The sequence below is a fragment of the Stegodyphus dumicola genome, chromosome 2, assembly GCF_044657685.1.
Source record: "Stegodyphus dumicola isolate Sdum_Otavi_A_Nest chromosome 2, ASM4465768v1".
Lineage (NCBI taxonomy): Eukaryota > Metazoa > Arthropoda > Arachnida > Araneae > Eresidae > Stegodyphus > Stegodyphus dumicola.
Window position 1 is genome coordinate 256,072,475 of NC_140769.1, and position 26,348 is coordinate 256,098,822.

General features: G+C 32.3%; 1 protein-coding gene across 5 annotated transcripts; it reads right to left on the minus strand.

Moving 5' to 3' along the window:
- Positions 1-17,533: 17,533 nt before the first annotated feature.
- On the minus strand, positions 17,534-24,652 carry LOC146998949 (platelet-activating factor acetylhydrolase IB subunit alpha2-like). 5 transcript variants are annotated; one of them, XM_085812069.1, is made up of 4 exons: positions 24,054-24,652; positions 23,839-23,973; positions 17,920-18,030; positions 17,534-17,765 (listed from the first exon to the last, which is right to left on the minus strand). In XM_085812069.1, the coding sequence occupies exons 1-2, from the start codon at positions 24,418-24,420 to the stop codon at positions 23,921-23,923; spliced, it is 420 nt and encodes a 139-aa protein (XP_085668195.1). In that variant the 5' UTR covers positions 24,421-24,652; the 3' UTR covers positions 17,534-17,765; positions 17,920-18,030; positions 23,839-23,920. The 5 variants fall into 5 exon arrangements, with proteins under 5 accessions (XP_085668195.1, XP_085668194.1, XP_085668191.1 ...); XM_085812068.1 differs by having other exon boundaries at positions 17,534-17,782; XM_085812065.1 differs by having other exon boundaries at positions 17,534-18,030.
- Positions 24,653-26,348: the final 1,696 nt, after the last annotated feature.

Below are 26,348 nucleotides of genomic sequence, written 5' to 3' on the forward strand. Positions count from 1 at the left end.
TATGGGAATCGGCAGTAAAGTCAATGAAATTACATCTAAAAAGGACTGTTGGTGATACTGTGCTGACCTATCCGGAATTTCAGACTTTGATAGGGCAGGTTGAGGCTTGTCTCAACTCTAGGCCATTGTGTCCAACATCGGCTGATCCAAATGATTTAACTGCATTAACACCTGGTCATTTCCTAATAGGAACGTCTTTAACTGCCATACCTGAACCAGATCTAAATTATAGTTCCTTCAATCACATTGACAGATGGCATGTGAGACAGTTTATTTTTCAGCACTTCTGGAAAAGATGGAGCCGAGAATACCTGTCTCAGCTTCAACAAAGACCTAAATGGCAAAAAGGTCAAAACAATTTAGAAGTCAATGACTTAGTCCTCATCAAAGAAGACAACCTTCCGCCTCTTAAATGGAGATTAGGGAGAATAATTGCTGTTCATCCGGGCTCAGATCAAAGAGTCAGAGTTGCTAGTATTAAAACTGGTCATGGTGTCATAAAACGACCAGTCGTGAAATTGTGTCCTCTTCCTATTCAGACTAAAAAACTATGAACTGCTTCGCATATAATATTTTGTATTATTTTTCTTATGTTTATCTTTTATTACAGACTAAGAAGTTTCAAAATTCTCCAACTGTTGAAATCCCCTGGGATTTCCACGAGGGCCAGGATGTTTATGTGAGTGTCGTTTGCTTCATTTTATTGTTGCAAACAGCGTACATTCCTTTTGTTTTTCTTCCTTTTAGTTTTGAACTTTATGTGTGGCAACAAGATAATTGATTGATAGAATTGTGCTTGTGACAGCCATGTAGAATGGCTCGCTTATTTTGTATCAATTATTTCGCATAGCTAACATATTATTTATAATTAGTGTAATGAAATAAAAGTGTAGGAATACAGTCCATTTGTTGATTGATTATTGTTTGTGAAATATATTAAGTTTAACAACATCTACAGAAAACATTGAATCAATATTAGAAATCAAAAGCTAAGTGAGATTAAAGTAGGAAGAGTCATATCGTCTAACCCATTTTAATTGAAGTAAACAGGTGCTTACTTTATCGTAAAGTGAACACCTGTTTTTCAAACAGCGAATGAAAAGAAAAAAAAGGGCACCAGAGCTCGAGCGGTAAAGTCACTGAACACTAATAATAGTTCGGTCCGGGGTTCAATCCCCGGCTAACGGCTAGCTGCACGGGCGTTTTCGTGGTTTTCCCCGTGTGTAACTTGCATATGAGTCAGTTTCCTTTAACAAATTACTCCACGAAGGCCTTCCTCCCCGTAGTCAATAGCACTAGTGTGCTTTGCCGTAACCGAATAAACCGAAACCGAAAAAAAAGGGAATTGGTGGTGGAAGGCAGCGGCGAAACGTCGTTTTAAAAGAATGGGCTACATAACCAAATTTCTATCCATACTCTGGTAAACAGTACATTATTTGCTCATCAAAAAGCCTAAATTTAGCTAATGCTCGGCTTAGTTCTTAAATTGAAATTTCAGCCACAGCTCCCAAACAAGACGATGTCTGGTATTTTATTTCATTACTTAGTTATTCATCATTAATTTAAGAATTAATTAAATTTTTATTTGTCTTTAAATTTTTATTGAATTATAATAATAATCATTTAATATTCTAGTTGCTAATTATTTTATTATTGTAATAGTTATTTTATTTATTTTTTATTTTTATTTATTTATTTATTTATTCATCTTTCCTGATGGCCTTCCATAGAGCTTCATCACTTCTAATTTTAAAAATTAAGTTCTGACTACAACCAACGATTGCGAAAATAAAAGTCAAGTAACTTATTTAGTGATAATTAAATAAATAAAAGTCAAAGCTTTTATTTTCGCCTTACTTGGCTGTTATTTTATATATATGTGTGTGTGTGTGTGTGTGTACTTTACATTTAATTATAAGGACATATATATATGTACTTTACATTTAATTATAATTTATTTGATATATATGAACATATTTACGTTTGGTAGTATTACCAATTGCAATAAAAAGGGAGGTGCACATCTAGATGTTATAACGGACCCATATACAAAATTTCAACGTTCTATAACTAATCGTTTTTGAGTTATGCAAAATGCATACATACGTACTTACACATCACGAAAAAAAATCCATTTCAAGTATCAACTTAGAGTCATAATCATTAGTCATAAGTATCAGCTTAGAGTAAATGGGATTACATTTAACAATCAGTTTTTTTGAAAAAAAAAACGCGAGTCCTTTATTGTGTTCGTACGTACAGACGTCACCCCAAAAAATAATTCACATGGATTCCGTAATCGTCAAAAATGGATATTTCCGTTAAAATATACCCAAAAGTTTTCTCTTACTACCATTTTATTTGATACAAGGAAGTAAAGAACCTATATTAACCTACATATTCTTATATAAACAATACCTAAGTGCAGTATATAAATATTTCAAATCAATAAAATCTCACTATGGCACGCTCAAGGGGAAAAAAAATCATCTAAATTTTCAAATTACTAACATAAATAGCAATAGAAAAAGTAAATATAAAATAACGCTTCACGCTGCCAAAATTGCTCGTCTTCTTAAATATCAACAACTAAATAGTAATTAAGACACAATAACACGCCGAACAAATACTAATTCAGAAGTCAAACAACAAAAATCAGCGTTAATTTACAAAATTTTCACAGGACTAGTTTCGATGGTTTTACCGAACCATCATCTTCAGCTGCAAAACCGCAAATGAACAAGACAGGAAACAATGTTCAGATAAGACAAGAAAGCCTGGACAAGAATAAGCAAGTGGCGCCATCTGTTGGCGAAACCAGAACTAAAACATAATTTCTCTAAAAGCCGAAGGCAAATTTGGATTGGAATTAGGATCGTTAACTAGAACAGAAAGATTTTTATGAATGTGAAATGCCTCTAGAAAATCCAGTTCTCCAATGGAAGATGTTTTTTGAATAATTTTGGCAGCAGAAAAATTGAAAGTGTGATTTTCGGACCAACAATGTTGAGCAACAGAAGACTTCTGTGTTTCCTTTTTTCTAACATATGCCTCATGTTCTTTGACGCGAAATTTTAAGGCTCTCTTAGTTTGGCCAATGTAAATTAAACCGCACTGGCAAGGAATCCTATAAATACCCCAGGAATTCATATCCGGAATGGGGTCCTTGAGTATAGAAGTTGGAATTTTATTGATGGGAGAGTAAACAACCCGAAAGTTAAATTTCTGCAAAATATGTGCAACTTTATAGCTAATTGATGGAAAGAACGGAATGACAACAGAATTTTTATAATCTCCTAAAATAAGAGTGTGGATTCTCATCTTATGAAATGAGAAGAATTTCATGAGAAGAATTTCTGCAAAATCATATTTTGCAGAAATTTAACTTTCGGGTTGTTTACTCTCCCATCAATAAAATTCCAACTTCTATACTCAAGGACCCCATTCCGGATATGAATTCCTGGGGTATTTATAGGATTCGTTGCCAGTGCGGTTTAATTTACATTGGCCAAACTAAGAGAGCCTTAAAATTTCGCGTCAAAGAACATGAGGCATATGTTAGAAAAAAGGAAACACAGAAGTCTTCTGTTGCTCAACATTGTTGGTCCGAAAATCACACTTTCAATTTTTCTGCTGCCAAAATTATTCAAAAAACATCTTCCATTGGAGAACTGGATTTTCTAGAGGCATTTCACATTCATAAAAATCTTTCTGTTCTAGTTAACGATCCTAATTCCAATCCAAATTTGCCTTCGGCTTTTAGAGAAATTATGTTTTAGTTCTGGTTTCGCCAACAGATGGCGCCACTTGCTTATTCTTGTCCAGGCTTTCTTGTCTTATCTGAACATTGTTTCCTGTCTTGTTCATTTGCGGTTTTGCAGCTGAAGATGATGGTTCGGTAAAACCATCGAAACTAGTCCTGTGAAAATTTTGTAAATTAACGCTGATTTTTGTTGTTTGACTTCTGAACTAAATAGTATTTCAACTAAAACACATAATGTAAACAAGAGTTTGCCCGATGCCCAAAAAAATTTTAAATTATATATATGTATATAAAAATATGGGCGCATTGTGACGCAACCGTATCATTCGTATTCGAACAGCAAACCGCATCATTCGTATTCGCATAGCAACCGCATCATTCGTACTCGAATAAACCGTATCGTACGACAGATGCGAGTAACCGAACAGATGCGAGTAACGAAATGAATTTGTGAGTACCGAATCGGTACTTCGAGTCAACCGATGTACCCGTTACTCAGTAACGAATACATGCAGTTTGCTCCAGCTCTACCATCGGTGCAGAAAGACTTAGTGGGTGCAACAAAAGACACCTGTGTATTTGGAACGAGCTACAATTCTGCAAATCGGAACCCAGAAGTGTGTTGTACGTCATCACCGAAAGTGTACCTACGTCATCGTTACATTATCTTTGCTGACCAATGGCATACGAGCAGGGTTAATATAGTTCTAACAGTGGTTGCCCTACTCTTTGATTTATCACTGCTTGGCAATTAGAATAGGTAAATAATATCGTAAACAAGCACAGCAGTTATCGGTAACAATTTGCTATCGCTGTTTATGGTATGCACTTGAACTTTAACGATATAGGAAAACTATTAAACTCTTGAGTTAACAATTGAACTCTTGAGTGTTTTTTAGGCAGAACATTTTTAAATTCACAGATATTGTTCTTAGTTTGTAAACATTCCTTATTACATATAATTCACAATGTTTGACAGAAAATTTACATATGATATTACTCTGTGTCTTATATTGAATTAAATTATTATAATTTGAATACTGTTGTTATTGTATTGCTACGCATCTACTTGCACTCTAAGTGAAATAAATAACAGTAAGAAAAAGTAATTAAACGGCATAGAACAACATTTTGGGTCACAGTATATTTCATATTTCGGTTATTAGCAAAACAGTTATTTGTAATGAATGAAAAGGAATAGAAAATCGAACTAATTCTTAACAATATTTATATACCACATGTACGAACTGCTAGGACAATAATATTTGACTTTTATTTTTATGGATTAAAACTCTACAAGAAATTAAGAAATATTATTTATTTTTTCATAAAAAACGTACTGTTTTGCAAAAACTTATAAACATCTTCAAGTTGATTCTGTTGATATTTTCATTAGATCTCATCAAAGAGTTTCATATTTTTCTATCAGAATGTTTTAAAAATCATTTTTTCATCATAAAATGTCTGTATACATCTAGGTTCAACAAAGAATTTTGTGTAGCTGGTACTCTTTTCATTCACACTTGGGATCTTTTGTATTCCAAACTTTTGTATACTGTAGTTCTAAATTTGATGTACTTTGAAGTAATTATCTCACAATTTTGTGCATTTATTGAATTATAATAAAATTACTGTATTATTATTTCAGTTACATTTTAATTAATATTTTCATTCTGGGATATACAGTCTCAAACTTTACCTAGTGGTGCAGTGTTCCAGATTTAGAAAACATTTTGAACAAATAAGATCTTACTTCAAAATAGCTTTCTGTCCATCTTATCAAAAGAATGTAATCTGTCACTGAATAACAAATTTTCTAAAATTCCAGTCTTGTCATTTCATCCTTTCCTCTATATTCTAATTTATATTAATAACTTCTTACAATCCAAGGTACCCTTCTAATGTTTTAATCAGATGCTATACTGTAGGCTGTTTTCATATTTCAAATAAACTAATTTTCCTGTAATTCTATATATTCTTCTATTATAATTTGTCTTATCTTGATTCAGATTTATTAATTTGATTATATAATTTCATATTACTTGTCACAATACTAACAGTTTTGGCTCAGATAATTAGACTTTTTTAATTCTTTCCAGACATTGTTTAAATATTCATTGTATAACTGAAAAGCTGAAATATAACTGAAAATACTAAAGGTAAATAAAGGAAGAAACTAAAGCATATTTCATGCATCTTCTTCTTGTCCCTCTTTTTTAATTCATGCAGTGTATATATTTCTCGTTGACTGTTCATTATTTGGCTCTAGTGTAGAATTGGGTGCCCCTTTGATTAGCGCAGGGGCGTAGCTAGAGGGGGCATCTATCCCCGGGCGCAGAATCCAAGGGGCTCCAAACTGATGTTGCGACATGTTAGAATTAAATGTTTTCCATCCTTGGCAAGCAGTAGGGGGCGCGAAATCTTCAGTTGTCCCTGGGCGCTGAAAACCCTAGCTATGGATTAGCGACAATTTTTTAAAAAATTTTGCCGATGAAACCTCACTTCTGGTTACCATGATAGTTTTAACTGTGTTTTAGCTTCCTGAATTTATTTAAATGAAAATAGATTGATGTGTACATGGACAAATTTAAGGCAGTGTGCAATGCCTAGTTTGTGCAATTCTAAGATGTTTTTTTTAAGTGAAAACAGATTGATGTGTACATGGACACAGAGTTTGTGCAATATTTTGACTTCTTATTTTGGTTTTGTGTAGCGGCCATCTTGAAATTGTGCCTTCCTGGCACCGATCTTGGCGTCAAAAAAGAATCCCCAAAAAACAAAGGGCACCCAATTGTAAACTTTTACCCATTATTTTTATAATTTGCATGTATTGATATGCATATTTTCGTAAATTTTGCATTGTTACTCATTTCATTCTGATATTCTGTTTATTTATTACATCAATTAATGGAAATTTATTTGTTTTGTCAAAGTTTAGTTATTGTTTATTAACTCCCAGTAAATTTAATGTGAAACAGAGTTTCTTTGAGTACTTTTCTCTAGTGCTGTAAATATTTATACATAGCTGTCTGTTTCTATACTTATTTAAGGATTTTGATTTTCCATTAAAAACAAGAATCAAAATTCAATTTTATAAAGCTAATTACTACAATTAAAATATTTGTTGCAAATAAATGCATTTAAATTTTTAAAATACTTAAAAACAGTTTAAGTAACTACAGTTTTAAGTTTGCTTGTTGGAATTTCAAATAAAAATGCAATTAATTTGAATATTTTTATGCTAACTTAATTAAAGAGTTTAAAGCATTCAATATAGTAGTATTACATTAAAAATTCTGCATTATTTAATTTCATCGAGAACACAATGAACCTTCATTACAATATTCAGTTCATTCAATATTTTCAGAAATGTACTTGTCCTAAAATTGAAAATATAATTATTTTTTAAGAAAAACTTCATTAAAAAATTTACTGATGGCTATTTTATTCATATTTCCTTAATTACTTATTTTATGAAGCTGTATTTTTTAGTCAATTTATGGCAAAGCACACAAAGGCTATCTGCTTAAGAGGAATCTTTCCTTCGTGAAAGATTATGTAACATTCATATTCACTGTGCACATGGGAAAAATTACGAAGACAAATTGTGCACCAATAGTCTAACCTGGATTGAATTACCAATTCTTAGAGATTAATTTCGGGGTTCTTACTTTAAAGATAATTTCTGTACTAAAATTGTTGAGAACATAGGGGTTATTTAAATGTGCAGCTGTTATAAAGTAACACTTTTGTAATAAAATAGTAAAATTTATCTTTGAGATTCTTGTAAGAGATAAAGTTCATCATTATTATTCTTAATGGAGGCTTTTCTTAAGTTTTAGTTAGAATCATTAATATGCATGAATCACATATATGCAGAAACCACACAAAATTTAATTTTCTTTCTGAATTTTGAATTAAAATTCTGAACAGATTTTATTTGTTTAACAACTAGTGAAGAACCTTTGGTATGTTTACAAAAATTATGCATTTTCTATATTAAGGTCTGATTAATAGATTTTTATTTTTTTTATATACTATGAGAAGTATAGACATAATTATTTCTTAAACCTGTTCATGACTTTAGCCATTAAACAAATCTATAATAATATTAGATTAGATATAACCACAGATTCTCGTAAAGTTCACTATGCGTTTCTTGTAATTATAAAAGTTGAGTTTTTTTTTTTTTTTTTTTTTTTTTTTTTTAATTTACTAGAATTTTATGTGTCAGATACCTAAAGATAAAAAATTATAGTTAATTAACTTCGAAAAATGGCAGCTCAGTATCCAAGCATGCAAAACTGAAGCATAAAAATATTTATTCATGAATACATGAAAAAATCCAAAAAGCAGTATCCATTTAGGAATAAAATATTTAAAAGAAAAAGATAGAGACTGTTAGTTTAGTAAAATCTTTTTATATTAAAAGTACCTAACCTTATATTAAAGGCAAACAGGCTGGCTGCTTGGGTGTTTTTGTGGTTTTCCCCATGTGTAATGTGTATACGAGCGAGTTTCCCTTAGAAATGCATGTCATCTCTTTCACCCAAGAACTTTCCATGTCACTGACTCAATTTTGAATTTTTAACAGGTCAACTTCATAAATTCCGTAATTTGATATTTAATTTCACATGAAAGAGTATTTCTAGTGAGTAAAAATCAAGCAGATGTCACTTCATATAAATAAGAACTTAAATTAGCACACATCATTGACTGATAATGGATGATTTTGATTGTCACTTGCTTATTGTTCAATCAATAGACTGGTGACAGAAGTATGTTACAAAGTAGATATGAACTCTTGTCTCCCACTTCAATTAGTTGCTCAATACTATGAATGTTTATATGGAAAATAGCCTGGCTTATGCATTTTTAAAATTAAAATGTTTATTCAAATAAATTTTTCCATTCCTTTTTATTGTGAAATAGCTATAACATTTTGTGTATGGTATACAGTAAATTACATTAATATTTTGCTCTTCATTTTGTATTCAACCAACTGTACACATACGTGTATTAATTTTCATAAATTTACTGAAAGGTCATCATTTATCATTACCCAGTAATAAAAAATTACCCATGTTTTACTGTATTAGAAAAAAAGGCTCATCATGGGTAGAATGTTGTCTGAAGCCATGGAATGCTATTAGTTTGTTCCAGATTCAATAACCAGTAGATAAATAGATTGGAAACACATGGTTTTCAAGGCTTTCCCATAAAAATACAAATTACTTAACTTCAAAAAAGCTGCATTTATTCCTAGAGAAATTTAGGCTAACTGTCTTTAAAAAATTTCTCATAAAGGTATATCTTTTATATAATTTGTCACAATAAATTATCTATCCACCTGCTTCATTCAGACTAATGCAAAAATGTGCTAAAAATCTCAGAATTCATCATTAATATGAAAAAAAAAAAAAAAAAAACTAAATGGTTTTCTGCGAATTGCTGAAAGGTACTATGCGCAATGTCTATTTTTGAAATGACCTTTGTAAGGAAACTAGAGACACTGTTGAATGCATCATGAAAAAAATATTCAGCAAATTCTAACTATTGAGAGGGACTAGATGCTGTAGAAACAGAAGTCATTAAATTGTTTGTTTTATTTGTTCAAATATAGCAAATTACATTACAGCTATCTGCTTAAATGAAGGGATGCCTTTGTGGAGGAATTTCTAAAAGAAACTGTCTCATATTCATGTTGTATGTAGGAAACACTATGATCCCAGCTTTTACTTCTGGGTCCGAAAGGAAAGAACTGATTAGGCTAATTTTTTTTTTTTTTTAGTATGACAAAATATATTGTTATTTGTTTATCAAGCAGAATGGCTTTGTGAAGATTTTTCTAAGAAAAACTAGCTGATACATCATTACACAAGATAAAATCTACAGAAATGCATGCAAGCAGTTTCTTCCAGCTACCAGAATAAACCTCAGGAAAAATTACAAGTGTTTGTGGCTTTAACTACTTGTCAGGCCAGTCTTCTGGTCTATAAACAACTGTAAGAAACTGATTTTTGTCATATACATATGGCAATACTCATCTGTCTCATATGCCATAATACATACGAGAATCTCATTTGTCATATACATATGAATACATATGGTTGTCTCTTTAAACAGTAACTTCAGATGAGCAGCAAGAAATTAAATAGCTGAAAGAGAATGTGGACATTAAGCTATCCCCCTTAGTGCATAAGAAATATTACATATTCCCAAATCACTCATGAATCAACTATAAAACGCTAACATTATTTTAAACCTCAAAGTCTTACAGCTGATTAACAACTAATTCGTCTCGTCGTTCAGAGCCGTATTTACACTGTCATCAAAATTTTAGGATAATGACAGAAATAAAAGTAGCTGATACTTAAAAATTATTAATAGAAATTTGTACAAAAGCATTAGTTAACATGAATTACAATATTTGGCAGTTGATTATTCGCAAAATATTTAAATTAAAAGCAAATTGATGGGAAAATTAAGCCCCTCTTGCAGAAAAATTTTTTCATTAATATGGTGTATGGTCACCTAGGGCAAGTTTGCACATCTGACATCTTGATTTCATAGATTTTACCAAAGTGTTGATGAAGTCTTGTAGAATTGTACGCCAATGATCTAAAAGTGGATTTGTCAGCTCTTGGAAGGTCCGTGGACGAATTCGGCGTGCTAAGGCATCCCACACATGCTCAAGTCGGGTGAGTAAAGTGGTCAATACATTTGAGTGATGTCTTCTGTTTACAAGTATTCTTACACCACATATACTCGACCAGGCCACAAATTTTCATCCATTAGCAAAACTTCTGGGCCAATAGCACTCCTAAACAGTCTAACTTGGGGTTCCAATAGCTCGTCAACATATCTCCGAGCGGTTACAGAACCTCCTTGAAAGATATGCTTGAAAGATTCCAATGCGGCCACTGGTCGTAATTCCTCCCCCAAAGCATTAAATCGCGGAAACGGTATATTTCACGGACAAGAGAAGGGAAGTTGTGTGTTCCTTTCTCTTTCCAGATCAACACACGTCTAGAATCACTGTTTATACTACGTGTGGACTTCTCAGTAAACAATACTCGGGATCAGTCGTTTTGGCTCCACTGAACATGACGACGGTACCACTTTAAACGGGCCCCTCTGGAAGATGGAGTGAATGGGACACAAACCATTGGTTTTCTTGCATACAGTCCAACCTCGTTAAGCCTTCGTGCAGCAGCAGAACGGCTAATTCGAGTTCCTATCGCAGCATGAAGCTCTAAAACCAAATCCCTTGCAGTTTCTTCGCGTGAACAAGGATATAAAACACTCTTCTGATGCACTTGTTGCTCTTGGTCGCCGTTGACCAAGGCTGTCTGTCAACCGATTCATTGCTTAAAAAAGCAGCTCCAGATTCAAATCTTTTGCGACTTCCATTTGTATTTGACTTCTCTCGATTATACCAATTTTTCGCCACTTTTGACCTTCACTTAAATGATGCTTTGAGCCATAACTATAGAATACTGATCACTCTCAGAAACCATATTCCATTTAAACAGTACAACAGACCGGAATTCCAACATGCATCCATTGCGCACCACATTGTCAGTCACCGAATTTGCATATTTCTGGCGTTAACGTATGCGCGGAAATGCAATTTTGTGTTCAATTGTATATAATTAATAGAGGCGTAGCTAAGGTTTTCAGCGCCCGGGGACACCTAAAGATTTTGCGCCCCTTTCTGTATTCCAAGAATGGAAAACATTTCATTCTGAAATGTATATCATCAATTTGCCGCCCCCTGGATGCTGAGCCCGGGGACGGATGTCCCCCTTGCCCCACCCTGGCTACGCCACTTAATTAACGTAAATAATTATAGCATCGGGCATTGGTTGCAACATTAACTTAGTAAGCATATTTTTTCCTCATTATCCTTTAATTTTGATAACCAGTGTATATGGTGCAGCACGAGTTCTGTAACAAAATTGGTCTTAAGGCTTCAAAAGCAAGTCAGCAGCAAGACGCGTTAGAAGCGTACTTGCTCATACTTAACGTATTATTTAAGCTATTTTTACAGTTTAAATATTTTTGAACTCAGGATTGAAATATCTACAAGTGCATGTAAGAAATATATATATATAAGAATAAAATGAATTTAAATATTTATAGAAATTTGCAACAATTAATATTTATTTACCTACCACAGAAATGTAATCTTATAAACATGTCTGTCCGGTCATGTACTTACAGAAAAATACTTGTGTGTATTCAGAAATATTCATGAGCATTCACTGATCCATCTATATAATGTAAAAGAGATGACAGACCTCCTGAGGAACAGGATAGCTTATTTGAATACGGGAAAGCATACTAGTCTTATCTGCTGAGGGGAAATGAGGACTTTCTAAAGAAAACTGGATCAAATTCATGTTTCAGATGTAAATACTGTGAAAACCTATCATGCAACCAGCGTTCGCATGGGTTGGAACTTGGGTGATACTATTAGTATTCAGTAGTCTTAATCATTCAGCCTGTGAAAGTCTCATAAAACCTCCAAAGTATAAGTGGAAAGAACTGAGCACCTTTGTCGCCTCATCCGAATTTCAGCCCTCTGTTTTAGTGAAATTCTTAGTAACATGTTTCGTCTGATATTATTTCTTTATGCCTCTTGTTTTCATAAAGAGACAAATTAGTCCTTAACAATTTAGAATCAGCCATAATTTAAGTTTTAGAAGCTAGAAGTCATTTCTGGCCAATCATCCAAGATATAGGTTTTAATGTGGTTTTGCATGCGATTCTCATGGACTATCTTATAAGACCTACAAAAAGCTTCCGAAATCTGTATTTATCTATCTTAAACTGCTCAGGTAGTTGAACTGCATAAACATCACATGTGATTGTGTGACACAGCAAGTCGCTTTTCAAAAGGTAGAACGGATCAGTCTAGGAATTTCGTACCGTTTTACACGTATCCTAATTACCTCTTTGCCTGCTCCCTTTTTCTCATTGACCTATGTTCATCGCCTTTGCTTTCCTTTTCATAGTGGTGCAGTTTCCGAGATGAGATGTCTATTCCAAATCCTTTTGACATCCTCACCGTCCCTCTCTGTCTTCTGACATCTCGCGAAGACGGTACTACTCACGTATAAGAATTATTTGAAAAATAAATGAATTTTATTCATTGTAAATTCCCGAATTATTTAATTTACTATATTCTGTATGGTTGCTAAGGCAGGCTCCACAGATACACTACCTATCAATTCTTGCAGAACTGGACAGGCTGACTGACAGTACATTGTGCATTTCGATGTCCGACGAAAAATGCTTTCCTTCTGGAACATCTATGTGTTTGGCTCACTACTGTCTTCAACCTGTACAGACTGATATTATATATCTGGTATCGATTTTACCTGCCTTCTAATGGACTCATAGATAATATCAACCGAAAACGCTTAAGATAGCACTTATCTGCATCATTCGTTCTAACCGATGATTTTAATGACTCTTTGAGGAAGTAAGTATAAGAACTTAAATATATAAACAGAGCTACTAAGTATGACACTGCGTATGCCTCCATAATGATAGATAGCAAACCCATATCTACAAACTTAAAAGGCTACTTCACAGAACTGATCTGGTTATATATACGCCATTACATCTATCATTTTATACATTTAGAATCTAGAGTGATCCATTCCCAATATTTGCGTCTTTTAAAGGAATATGAATGTTGGACATATTTAGAGTTCCAAGGTTTCTTTAAAAGTTAGAGACTTAAACTTGTTTCCCTCTCTAACTTTTCTTACGAATGAAAAAGTAAGGTGTGTAAAAATAGATGATACTGTGATGCCGTTACTGATCTGTTGTCCAGGCGTTCAGAAACCACAAATCTGTATTCCTACGTCATCAGACAGACTTCCTAGATACATATCTAAAATCATAACAGAACCCTATGAAGAAAACTTTAGTTAAGACATATAAGGGAAACCCTAGTCTCAGAATATTAGCAATTCCATGCTGAAGCATTCGTTGACTAAGTCTTTTATTAGTTTCCCTTCTTACTCTTTGTAATAGAGGTTGTAGCAGGGCATTTAATGTTTGGCATTGAGAAATCCAAAAAACAAAACTTGGAAAAGTCAGAATTTCAATAATGTTCCGTTATATATTTAAAAATGCTTTTTACTATATTTGCCCATCAGCAGCCGAGCGGTAAAATCACTGAACACTGATAGTTCGGCCCGTGGTTCGAATCTCGGAGAATGGGCTGGCTGCATGGGTGTTTTCTTGATTTTCCCCATGTGTAACGTATATACGTGGCAGTTTCCTTTAAAGAGTCCTCCAAGAAGGCATCCATCCCTTTAGTCAGATAGCCCTTGAATGTTTAGCTGCAATCAAACAAAACGAACGAAATCGCCAGAATTTTGCACTAACGAATCACCTACGCAAACTTCTGGGGGAGGATAGCATACTGCAGCCTTGATCATTATTTAGAAGAAAATGATAATACCTTTCCTAATCACAATGGTTTTCTAGAAAAGGAGATCAATACTGAAAATGTACTTCTGTTCAGAGCTATATTTTCTGCTTTTTTTAAGAGGAATCACTTGATGTCAATATTTTTGTGACAAAGAAAAAAGTGTATGAATTAGAGTTCTCTAAAATCTCTTCATTGTTGTTTGCAGAGACCTTCCAAATTTTAAACAAAAATTTCTCGAAGAACTGGTTGTTTCTCATAAAAACTGGTACTTTGTTGTTTTAAGTCATTAACTCTTTCCAAAATTTTTGGAGTGTTATGTTATGTAGGTTATTAAATTATCTGCAGTATCTGAAACCTTTTGGCTGACTGCCAATAACCATCAATATTTTTAATGGGCACTGCTGTTCTTTAGTTTAGTTTTAAAATCTGTTCAGTCCTTTTTTCACTGTCTTACACCGGTAAACTAGGTAGGCGTTCATCTCCACTTCAGGCCATCAATTCATAGGCCAGTAGTGATCTTCATGGGTATAAGTATTCTTGGATTTAATTTTAAAAAGTATCTAAATTTACTGCGATATCACATATCAGGGATCTTTAACTTGTAGGTCTCTGGCGATGAACAACATTGGCAGGCATCCATGTTCTTCAATATAATTTTAATTAAAAATGCTATTTAAATTTAGTGCACTACTCTGTACTAGTGAATCTGTTTGTTAACAAGTGACAACCAAGCTTTAACTTTTTTTGGATCGAATGTTATAAATTATGTAGGGGCTACCTTTCTCATGGAAACAGCCTCACATTAACTGAAGATTTGGAACATCTATTCACAGACTATGTGGTTTGCTTCTAGCAGTCACTGCACCTAAGGTACAAAAAGTTCTCTTTGATTTCAAAATTTTTTAGAAATCTGATCGTCCAGTGCTTAGTAACTACCATTCTTGGTACAAAATGCATCCATTCTGCACTCCTGCCTTCGGATCTCACGTCCAAAACGTAACACAACTATTATTATGCCTGAATAGAGGATCTAGAAATATCTCTCTGCACATATGAAACTTTTAAATTATTTCAGAATTTTATTAAAGATAACAGTCATGTTCTTAACTGTAGCATTTTTATGAATACAGATAAGAATATAATAATTATATCTATACAAATGTTTCTAGGTTCCCTAATCACATCTGTTTGGCTGTTATGTATAATACAACACTACTTTAAATACCTTATATGGCATTGAACCTATGGTAACGTTTTTAAAAAGTACAAAATCTTTTTATAGATATATTAAGTTTGTGATGAAGCCACGGTTAATTTTTATACTCCATAAACACAACAACGTGGTTTAACATAGTAAAATCTAAATTTTTTTTGTAGTTTTTTCAACAGTTCACAACAATTTTATTTATATGTAGTAGTATTTTAAAACTGTACTTGGACGTTTCTTGTCTTTACTTACCAATTTAGAAAATCTGGAAAATGTTTGGTATGTACTTGATACTGTATAATGCATTTAATTTGCACCAACAAAACCAATTCTTATTTTTGTTTCGCTCATACCTTGCAAAGTTCATAGGATATGTTTCATGTTTTGCAGGTGTAATCTTTGGCATGAAAATACAGTTATATCTTGAACAGATCACTTCCACATACACAAATGATATACCATAACACAAAATATTCTGGTGAAATCCTATCTGAAATGATCTAAATTTTTGTGTCATGTTTCTCAGTATAAATCATACACACCAATACAGAACAGTATCTCGTATCTAAAAAATATTTTTTGGTTCCTTACGTATATCATTACAGTATTCATTTATGAAACCTCTCATTTTCTAAAAATGCAGGTTTTATTCCATATACTTTTGACACTTTGACGTTTTCAATCTGTAATAGTGCTCAACTAGACCCAATATTTAAAATTGCTTGTTGTAGGCTTTTTACACCCCTATTCTGCATATCACAATATTAGTTGCTGTTATAATCAGTCACATTTATTCATGCTGTGAGAGAAAAACAGCACAGTTCAACATTGATGAAATAATTAACACTTAATTCCAAGAACCATTCCTACTATATTATGATACAAATTTAAGAGATTTATGAATGTGTTAGAATTGTAAAGTTTTCCGTTTAATGAAAACATTATGAAATGTGACTTCAAATGGTTGCTACAGAATATTACAAGTTTGAATTTAACTGCACACTTTTGCCCAATTCATGCACTATAGAACCTCATTATTTTGGTTTAGTAGATTAATAATTAGATATCAGATTAGCATTAAGTTTTATTTTCTCAGTCATAGAGCATCCAAGAATAGAAATGATAATTAACTTAACACTTCAAAATATACTCATGTGCATGAAAATAACTGTAACTGATGCAAAATGGGAGAAAACATGGTCTTTGTAAAAGCAGTGTTTGTTCTTTAGTTATGAATGTTTAAATCAAATCTGGATTTTATGTATATGCTATTATTATTAAATTTAAATGAAATACATGTATATGCTTAGAGCAAATATTCACTTATTTTTAATGTGTCAAACAATTTATGGATATTAAGAGTTCTGCAGAAAATTCAACTCTTTGAAACCATCCATGCAAATGGAAAACAAAGAAATTTCAGCAAGTACTTCTGTAATGACAGGAAATAATAATAGGCATTATATAACTATTAAGTAACAATAAGACTTATTCTAGAATTAAAATTATTTAATTTCCTGAATGCTTTAATATAAGTCTGGCTACACTCTTCTGTGTGAAAGACCACAAGCCCTTTGCCTGACACACAAACTTTTAAGCCTCCTTATTTTGCAATAAATAGTTAAAAATTAAAAAATGGGCTGTAACTTTAGCACTCATTTTTCATAATTATTATAAGACCAGTATATTCATTTTTTTGATTAGCAGCAAGTTCACTCCTATTTCTTTGTTTTTGAATGTTGAAAAATTAAAATATCTAATTATTGGTAGCTCTTTTGATATTGGAATAGGTGAAAGTTTAATTTGTATACAGCTTTACGTACTGAAACTTAACAAATATGCAAGTACTCTTATTAACCAGGGATTAAAAAAAAAAAAAAAAGTGTCCACATTTTTAAGTGACTATAGTGTTTTTTAATCTTAATCAATGAAAATCAATTGATATCATGGATGATGAAATAAAGAATGAAAATATATTTTATTTAAGAAGAAATTGGGATAATGTATTAGTCAATGTCTTGTAAGAAACACTACTTATATTATGCTTCATAGATATGACTAATTCCTAATATGTGGAGTAATTTTCAGTAAAAAATAATTCAACAATGGATAATTTTTTTCCCAGACTTTATTCAGAATACATAATAATTATTTTACAAAGTTTTTATTCATCTTTTATTTCTGAAAATAAAGACATATCAGATAAAATTCCTTGAATAGAGTATAAATATTATTATTCAACCATATTACTCAAAAATTTATGAGTTTCAGTTTCAGAAAATTCTCCTGGCAGAGCTTGCTCTTGACTTTTAAATACATACCAGATTCCTGCCAATCGTTTACTGAAAAATAAAGAAGACTAAATTCAATTGTGAAACAGCCAAGATCACTGAAAACAATGCACTATTCATTTTGCAAACATAAGCCTGAAATATTAAAAATGATCAGATTGAGATCAGATATGAGATTATTTATGAACAGAAAAATTTGCAGTACTTGCATACTATCCCATTGGCCATGAAAATTGGTGCAGAACCACTAATCATTCCTGAGGAAATCCTTCAGAGTCAATGGGATGAAGTGTTAAGTACAAATTCTCTGATTCCTCTTTAAAAATAAGAGAAAATTTTGGCATGTAGGTCCCCGAGAATGCATTGTTAACATAAAATGAATTATTCTCTATTATCCACAATTGGGGGTATCACCCTGGCCAAAAGGGTTCATTGTTGCCTACTTTAACAATTTTCTCTTATACTACCAAGTTACATACAAACATAAGCATTTTTATTTGTTTATTGGCCATATAACATCATTACAAAATAATGCAAACTAAAAAAAAAAAAAGTGTTTTTATAGAAACTGTATGGCAACAGATGAATTGCAAAATATTTGTCCATTATATTTTATATTTTTCAAGCATCATATGGAATGGAATGGAATGCTGTCCTGAAAAACATTTCTTAATTTAAATTTCTTTAAATATATCAATCACTTAAAATTATATGCTTGTATATCAATTTCCGGAATTCAGTTATATTAACTGGCGTATTTAAACTTTGATTTTTAATCCTCTGATAAGCATAGTAGCATACTAAGACACCACAGCTCATATTATCAGTTTGCAAAATATGTGAAGGACAAATTATTTTCCATTTAGTGCTAGTAGCAAATATTTTAGCTAAAACCTCACACCATGTATGAATTAAAATTTGATACTCTTGCCCACATGATTTATTTTGTGGATCATAAAATTCAAAAACCATATCTGGAATATTTACTATTATTAATATCCAATGACAATTTAAATTTGCAGGGATAAAAAATAATTTCGCTGATTTCAATCTTGTTAGTAATGGATCTTTAATACAAAAATTTGGTTTAGGAATTTGTAAATTAGACTTAACAAAGGCAAAATCTTCATAACTGTTTAATATTTTAAATAAAAAAGCATCAATTATAGTATCATAGAGCCATCCTTTTCGAAAACACGAAGATACAGATTTAAACAAGTGTTCTTCTTCATTACTTATAAAAGGATCTATAGATTTTAACATATATGGTGTAATTTCAATATCATGTATTTTTAAACATGATTTGGTCAAATCTTTATTCATTCTAACATTTACTGAAAAGTTTTGCTCTGCTGATGATAAATTTATCTTTTCCTGTGTACAAGGTGGAACATTCTCAGTTAAAATATTATAAATAAATTTTCTAAATTGAAGGGTATCTAAAGGAAGATTTAAGGCTAATTTATTTACATGTTGAAATGCATAATAACAGATGAAGACCCCACAACTGCTTTCATCATTTTGTAAAGCACGCGGTGGGTGGACACTGAATATCCCATGAACCGTTAATTTGTAACTCACTGTTAATTACATTAGACCATTTATTAGTTATGTATTTTGGATTGCATGAATTTATTAACGAGTCATATAAATAAAAGGTATTTTTCTTTAAATCTGCTATGATCAGAACCCAATGAGAATCAATGCAAGCAGGAATCAATAAATATTTGAAAGATTTCAAAGAAACAGGAAAAACATTTCCAAGTGATAATGCATCAGATAAGATAAGCTGGGTAATCGAGGAATCAGCAAAAGTATATTGATCATCACTTTCTAAAATTTTGTATAAAAATGCATTTATGATTACATCAAATAACCACCCCCTAACAAAATCTGTACAAGCCGATTTTATAAAAAATTCTTCACTTTTACTGATATAAGAATCTAAAGACTTTAAAGCAATACGATTGATACTATAGCAGCCAATTTGTAAAATTCTTTCAGAAATATCTTCACTAGACTTTAATGGAAGGGAAAATGATTTATTTTGATCAACACTGGTTAAATCACATAGATATTTATCACTGTCATTTAAATCAAATGCTCCGGCTTTAAATTTAATTTTCTTTTCCACACATTCATTTATTTCTGGGTCATCTACATTATCATTAAAATCTTGATTCTTATTCTGCTGACATTTCTGTAATTTTCTCTTTTTAGAAGTTTTAAACAATTGTGGGTTAAGTTTTTGATTTGGTGCAACTGGACATGATGCACTTGAAACTGCTCTTGAATTTTCATTCGAGTTTAAAATTCCTCTACATTCTGAAACTAATGAATTTAATGTTGTATGAACACAATACTTTGTGGATTGTAATGATTAACAGAATACACATTTATTGATTTCATACTTTCATTGCATTTCTGATTCGATTCAAGATTAATCCCCGAGGGATTAAACACACAATCATTTTGTCTATTAAGGAATGAATGCACTTTATGTATATGTTTGCACAGCAATTTATCTAAGCAATTGCAGTGATACAAGTGACTACACAATGAGACACATGATACTTTAGGGCATCTTATAAAAGCAAAAATCCTGACACGGACAAATTTCAAAAAGACGCTGCACAGTATATATTTTATTTTTTGTCTGAGAACAAACAGTCCAAGAAGTATCAGAGCATTTATTTACATCACTGTCCCTAATTTTTAGTCCTCTCTGATGCCTACTTAAACAAGAAATGGAATTTCTGGGAGATACATTAGTGTATAATTTATAGGTATGATTTAAATATTTATCTTTCTCAATTGTCAGAAGTGTAGAAATTAAAATATCTAATCGTCTATTATGTCTCCGCTTAAAATAAACAGTTTTCAACTGATTGTGAAAAGATTCACAGTACATGTTAGTATCAGTAAATGCATGTGGAAAGTTCCGATAACACAAAGCCCATTCCTCTAATCTATTTTTATAATTTTCAGAAAAATATTCAATAAAATCTCTACTTTTCCTAGAATAGTCATTCAAAAACTTACTTATTTGATCATGAAAAGTGATCTGGTTTCTTTCATGTAATATTTTTATTAATTCTCCTAGCATTTTTTGTCGCACTTCCTTATCTACCACTTTAGAATTTAGTTGCCGGAACCAAACCAACTTTGGCGTACGTGCCACGAACATAAAAGATGCTTAACATCTTGACCAAAAACCTTTGAAAATGCAGGATATGTAACTTTGTCATCATCTGTCATTACACAGTTTACATATAAATTTGGTACACGACACTTTAAACTATCAAATAAACAATAAAGAGTGTCAGCATCTAGAAAATTAGTAATAAAATGAGCAACTGGATAGCCACAACCAAATTCATCAGGTACTATAAGATTAAGAAGGTAAAAATCATACTGGTTAGTCTTATGTGTAGAATCGATACATAAAATCTCTGTACAACCTTTTATCATCATTTCTTTCTGTTCACATGTCTGAAGACCAAGAGCAAACGATACTTTATGATTTGGAAGATTATCTAGATCAGTTGGACCGTACAAAGTTGAATTATTCTGAGGCTTATATAATAACACAGGATTGTATGCTTCACATTTTAAAGTTTCAATGATTGAATTAACAGAAACTGCATCACTACTTGGACGCAATGAATTGTTTAAATATCTAGAATAAGCAGAAATAGTTTTACGGGAGACAAAGCTTTCCTTTACAGGGAAATTATTTCTATTCTCGCGATTTCCTGATCCATCTTGTAAGATATCCCTTATTTTTTGTGGAGGCACAGATAAACGTAAATTTGCTTTTATCAAACATCGCGTACTTTGTTTCAATGGCTGATATTTACAATTTTCAAACTTTTGCTCATGATTATGTTTAGGAAAGTAAAAAACAGAGATTTTATTCATTTCTTCACAAGCCCATATTCTGACTGGACAACATACACTTTTTGAAATTGTACCTTTTTCATTTTTCCGACTAGTTTTTTTTTTTCAAAATCAGAATAACCTTGCGTGGTAAACTGACAACAATAATAATGATAAGTTTTAGAATTTTTCGTTATTTTAGAAAACTTTCTGAATGAAGTAAATGTCGAGGTTCCTTCCAGTTCTAGCCAATCTTGAAAATAACTCATTGTTTCAAATGAATATTCTTTTAAGTTATTTAAATTATGTTCATCTGCTAAATGCTTATTAAAATTTAAAACACATGTAAAAGACTTATGGCAATCAGGTATGAAGCATACATACAATTTATTAACTTCTGTGCAAAATTTCTTATGTTTAAAAAATGATAATTTGCAAGGATAACATTTATTACAATTTAGACATTTCCGAGGGTAAACAGATGAAAAATTTTGTTTTAAATCAGGTACTTGTTTATTTGAACATTTTTTTTTTTTTTTTTTTTTTTTGTGTGGTTATAAAATGAATTCTTCGATTTATAAGTTTTCAAGCATATTTCACATTTACGAAGATAAGCCATTTCTATTTTATCACTAATACATTCTTTGATTTCTAATTTTTTAGCACTCAATACATTATCAATGTTTATAAGAATATTACTCTGAGGAGAAGTTATTGAAAGTTTAAAATTTTCAGTTTCAAGTTTTTCTTTGCAATTTTTTTTATGATTATTAAAAGAATTTTTAGTTTTATAGTTTTTTTTACAAATATCACATTTTCTAGGATAAAGCGATGGTGCATTATAGTCAATTTCGGACCCCCCTCCAGTCAGAATAGGACACACAGACTTATTTTTCCTCACTTGACAATTAATTTCACTGCTTTCTACATGATCTTTTAGTAAACAAAATTTATTAAAGTGAAAGAAACTTAGGCCTGAACTACAAGAAGTGCTTTTTCTGGTCATAGAAATGTTCTTTTGCTGCAAAACATAACTAGAGGCAAAGTCAGAGTAAAAATCATCTTTTGTTGTACACAATTTAGGTTGTGAAATATCAAAATTTGTTGGATCATTTTTTAAACTCCCTTTGCCACTAACAGAAGCACAATACAATGGATAACAATCACTGAAAGAAACAGCACTTGCCTGCTGTACACTACAACCAGCAGCAGTGACTGCATTCTTTAGTGATGATCCCATCTAGGCCATTACACTTCTTAGGCGCAAAACAGCTGAAGCAGCATTCTTCAGATGCAAACTGCCACTAACAGTCAAATCCCTCCTTGGACACAAACCATCACCAAAAGCACGAATTGGTTTCTTCTGAAAACTAGCAATTGGGACAGTAGTGTTCGTAGAAGAATTAACAGTGGAACTAGCACTGCTCCTCAGAAAACGGCCAGAACCATGGACTGCAACACGCCTGGAGGAGTCAACATCAGCAAGGATATCATTTCTATGACAGGAGCTGGGAGTGACGTTATTCCTTGAATGCAAGCCAGAAGCAGCATTCTTCGGATGACAGCCAGTACCACGGACACCAACAAGTCTAGAATGACAGTCAACACCGGGAATGACAACATTCTCAGGACTTAGGCCAGGGATAGCAACATTCCTTGGACGCAAATCAGAACCAGAACGAGGGACGGCAGCATTCCTTGGACGTGAACTAAAACCATTGACATACTTAAAATGAGAGCCAACACTACATATGGCAACATTTCTAGGATGACATCTAGGTTTAGTCCCATTCCTTACATGCAAACCAGAACCAGTTCTATGGACAGAAGCGTTCCTTGGGCGAGATCCACCACCATGGCCAGCAATGCAAAGAGACCGAGAGCTAGCATCTGGGTTGGCAACGTTTTTCGGATGTGAGCCAGGGGTGGTATCATTCTGCAGATGCAAACTAAAACCATCTGTGTGGTTAACAGCATTCTTTGAATGAGAGTCACCACCATGGACAACACATTTAAAACGAGATCCAGCACCAGAAATAGCAACCCTTTTCAACCAAGAGCCAGAAGCAACTTTAGCAGCATTTCTCAAATCAGAATTAGCCTTCTTAGTAGCATCTACAGCACAACCATGCTTTAAAACAGTTGAATAGAGAGGATAAGAAGGGCTTGCAGAAACAAAAGAATCACTCAGAGGTGGAAAATCCAATGTAGTAAATGAAACACAAGGCAATACAAAAGGACTTACCTTTGTAGAAACTGGCTTTGAAGTCAAAACAATCTTGATATTATCCAGGAAAATGCCGCAAGTTTCTTGTTCCCCAGACGGTTTAGATGTAATCCATCCTTAGCCAATAACTTAGCTCCAAAATGATGAGACGACCTGCAAATAAAAAACGCTTCTCGATTTTGGCAGTACTTTTCAAGTTGAGAATTAATTTCTACAATCTTTCTATTAATTACCTGTAAACGGTTCAAAGCTGCTACTCGCTGATTTAAAGTTGTGAAAAAAATCTTCACCACGTGGTAGGATATCTGAAATGATAACATTGATATTTGGGTTCAAACGTTTAATATCCTTAAAGAGGCAATCGTACTTTTTAAGAATATCTTCAACACTGTCATTCGAATTGTTGGTACCAACATGTACCAAAATCAAATGGTATCGATTGTCCAAAAAGGATATCTTACGTCTTAACCTTTCTATCGTTGCACCAGGAAAAGAATGTAAATCTACTTCATAATTCAGAAGATTCGCCGGTAAATATTCATCCAAATATTTAACCATTGAATCTCCAATTATAAGTAATTTCATCTTTTTTGGTTGCATATCGGCAAAACAAACAACTACAAATCGAAACACAGATCAATAATTATATATGCTGTAAATAAAATGCAACTATAAATTAAATGAAAATCAAACACTAATCATAAATATAACAAAATACAAATAATTATTAATAGAAAAAAAGAAGATAAATAGCTGAAGGAAAGCGAGAAGAATGGCGCAAAATATACACACCTCACGCTCGCTAATTAACACGTGAACTAAATTAGCGCCAATTCTTGACCTCGCGGAAAAATTTACGGGAAAAAAATAACGCCAAATGCTCGCCAAGCTTTGTTGCCAACGGAGATATCAAAGGTACATATCCGGTGATGACGTAGAAAACACTTCCGGGTTCCGATTTGCGGAATTCTGTAAAATTCGTGTATTTGGTTACAGTATTTCGAATGACGGGTAAGGTGATCACCGAGGCAAGCGGCAGCACGATCGCTGCGCTCCGTAAAAAAGTGAAAATTTTTCCTTTCCTCTTGGTGATTATCAATTAAATTTCTTTGAAAAATGTTTATTTTTCCCCTACAAAACCTATATCATTCCAATGAATTTCGGCTCCGATGTTGACGAGAATAAAACAGCGGACAATGTAAGGATATACTCCAAAAGCCTGGAATTTTAAGATAAGTACTTTTCTTTCATCTAAACTAAATCAAATTTCTATAAATAAGTGCCTTTAAATCAATAAATCTAAATTTTTCATGAGTTTAAAGCATTAAAAAATACTTGAAATTGCCATTGCTTGTGGCTTCCTTTGTGTATCAACTCGAAACAGACGCCAGCGTTATCAGTTCACGTCTGTCAACACTTACAAAGCCCTTAAGGAATCTCGAGAGAGGGAAAATTTGGGGATGAGAGGGATAATTTGGGCATCGCGCTATTTCCCTCTCGGATCTTCTGGATTCTCTTTTCTTTCTAGATCGCTTGAATATAGTTTCGCCTTTAAATAATATTATACCTCACCGATTTTTTCTCATACTGTTCTTTGCTATCTGTTAAATGTCCATATGTAAGGGATGGTTTATTCTTCACCGCCTTAAATGAATTTTTAGAACTATGAGCTTATATAAATAACAGTGTGCCTCATTGTGTTATATTAACATTATTTAACTAGTAATAAATTATGATAGTAAAATAATTAATCTTGTAATAAATTATGATAGTTAAATTAATAAATACTGTTTAATTTGTGTTTTTAATACATATACTCAGTTATTTACACTCATAAATATATATATATATATATATATATTATTTTATTTATTTATTTTTTTGGGTGTATGCGGTTGTAGTCTTGTATTGTATATGGTTCTATGTTGTTAGTCTGCTGCTGCTTTTTGAAAAATGTATGAAAATGTTGAGAATGAAAGTAGCATAAGTTACTTTGGTTAAATTAATATATACTTTTGTTTGATGACCTCTGTTGATATCTCAGGATGCAAGCGTACATATTACTTTATATTCCATGCTAAATACCTTGATACGAAGCATTTTAACACCGTCAATATTTGTTTTTTCCCCAGTAACACATCTATTCACCATTACCAAACACACTCACTACACAAACACACCTGTGAGACACTATTTATTGTAAATGAAGACAGTTTCTTCTCCTTTTAACTACACTCATGGACACAATCGTATTTTAGGATATTTTCTACTTCTTTTCCTTTTCTTTCTATAGGCCCCCTTTTTTTTTTTTTTTTTTTTTTTTTTTCTTTTTCTTTTTCCCTCTATTATTTTTGGGCCATTTATTTAAAATTTTATTTTGTCCCATCTTTTCTTCCTGGCCTTTTGAACTCGTACAAGATGTACGAAGTTCCTTTTTACTCTCCTCAAATACGAAATTGCCCCTCTTTCTATATACCTTTCCTTCGCACCTATGCTTGAATTTTCGCCCATCGGTGCAGAAAGACTTA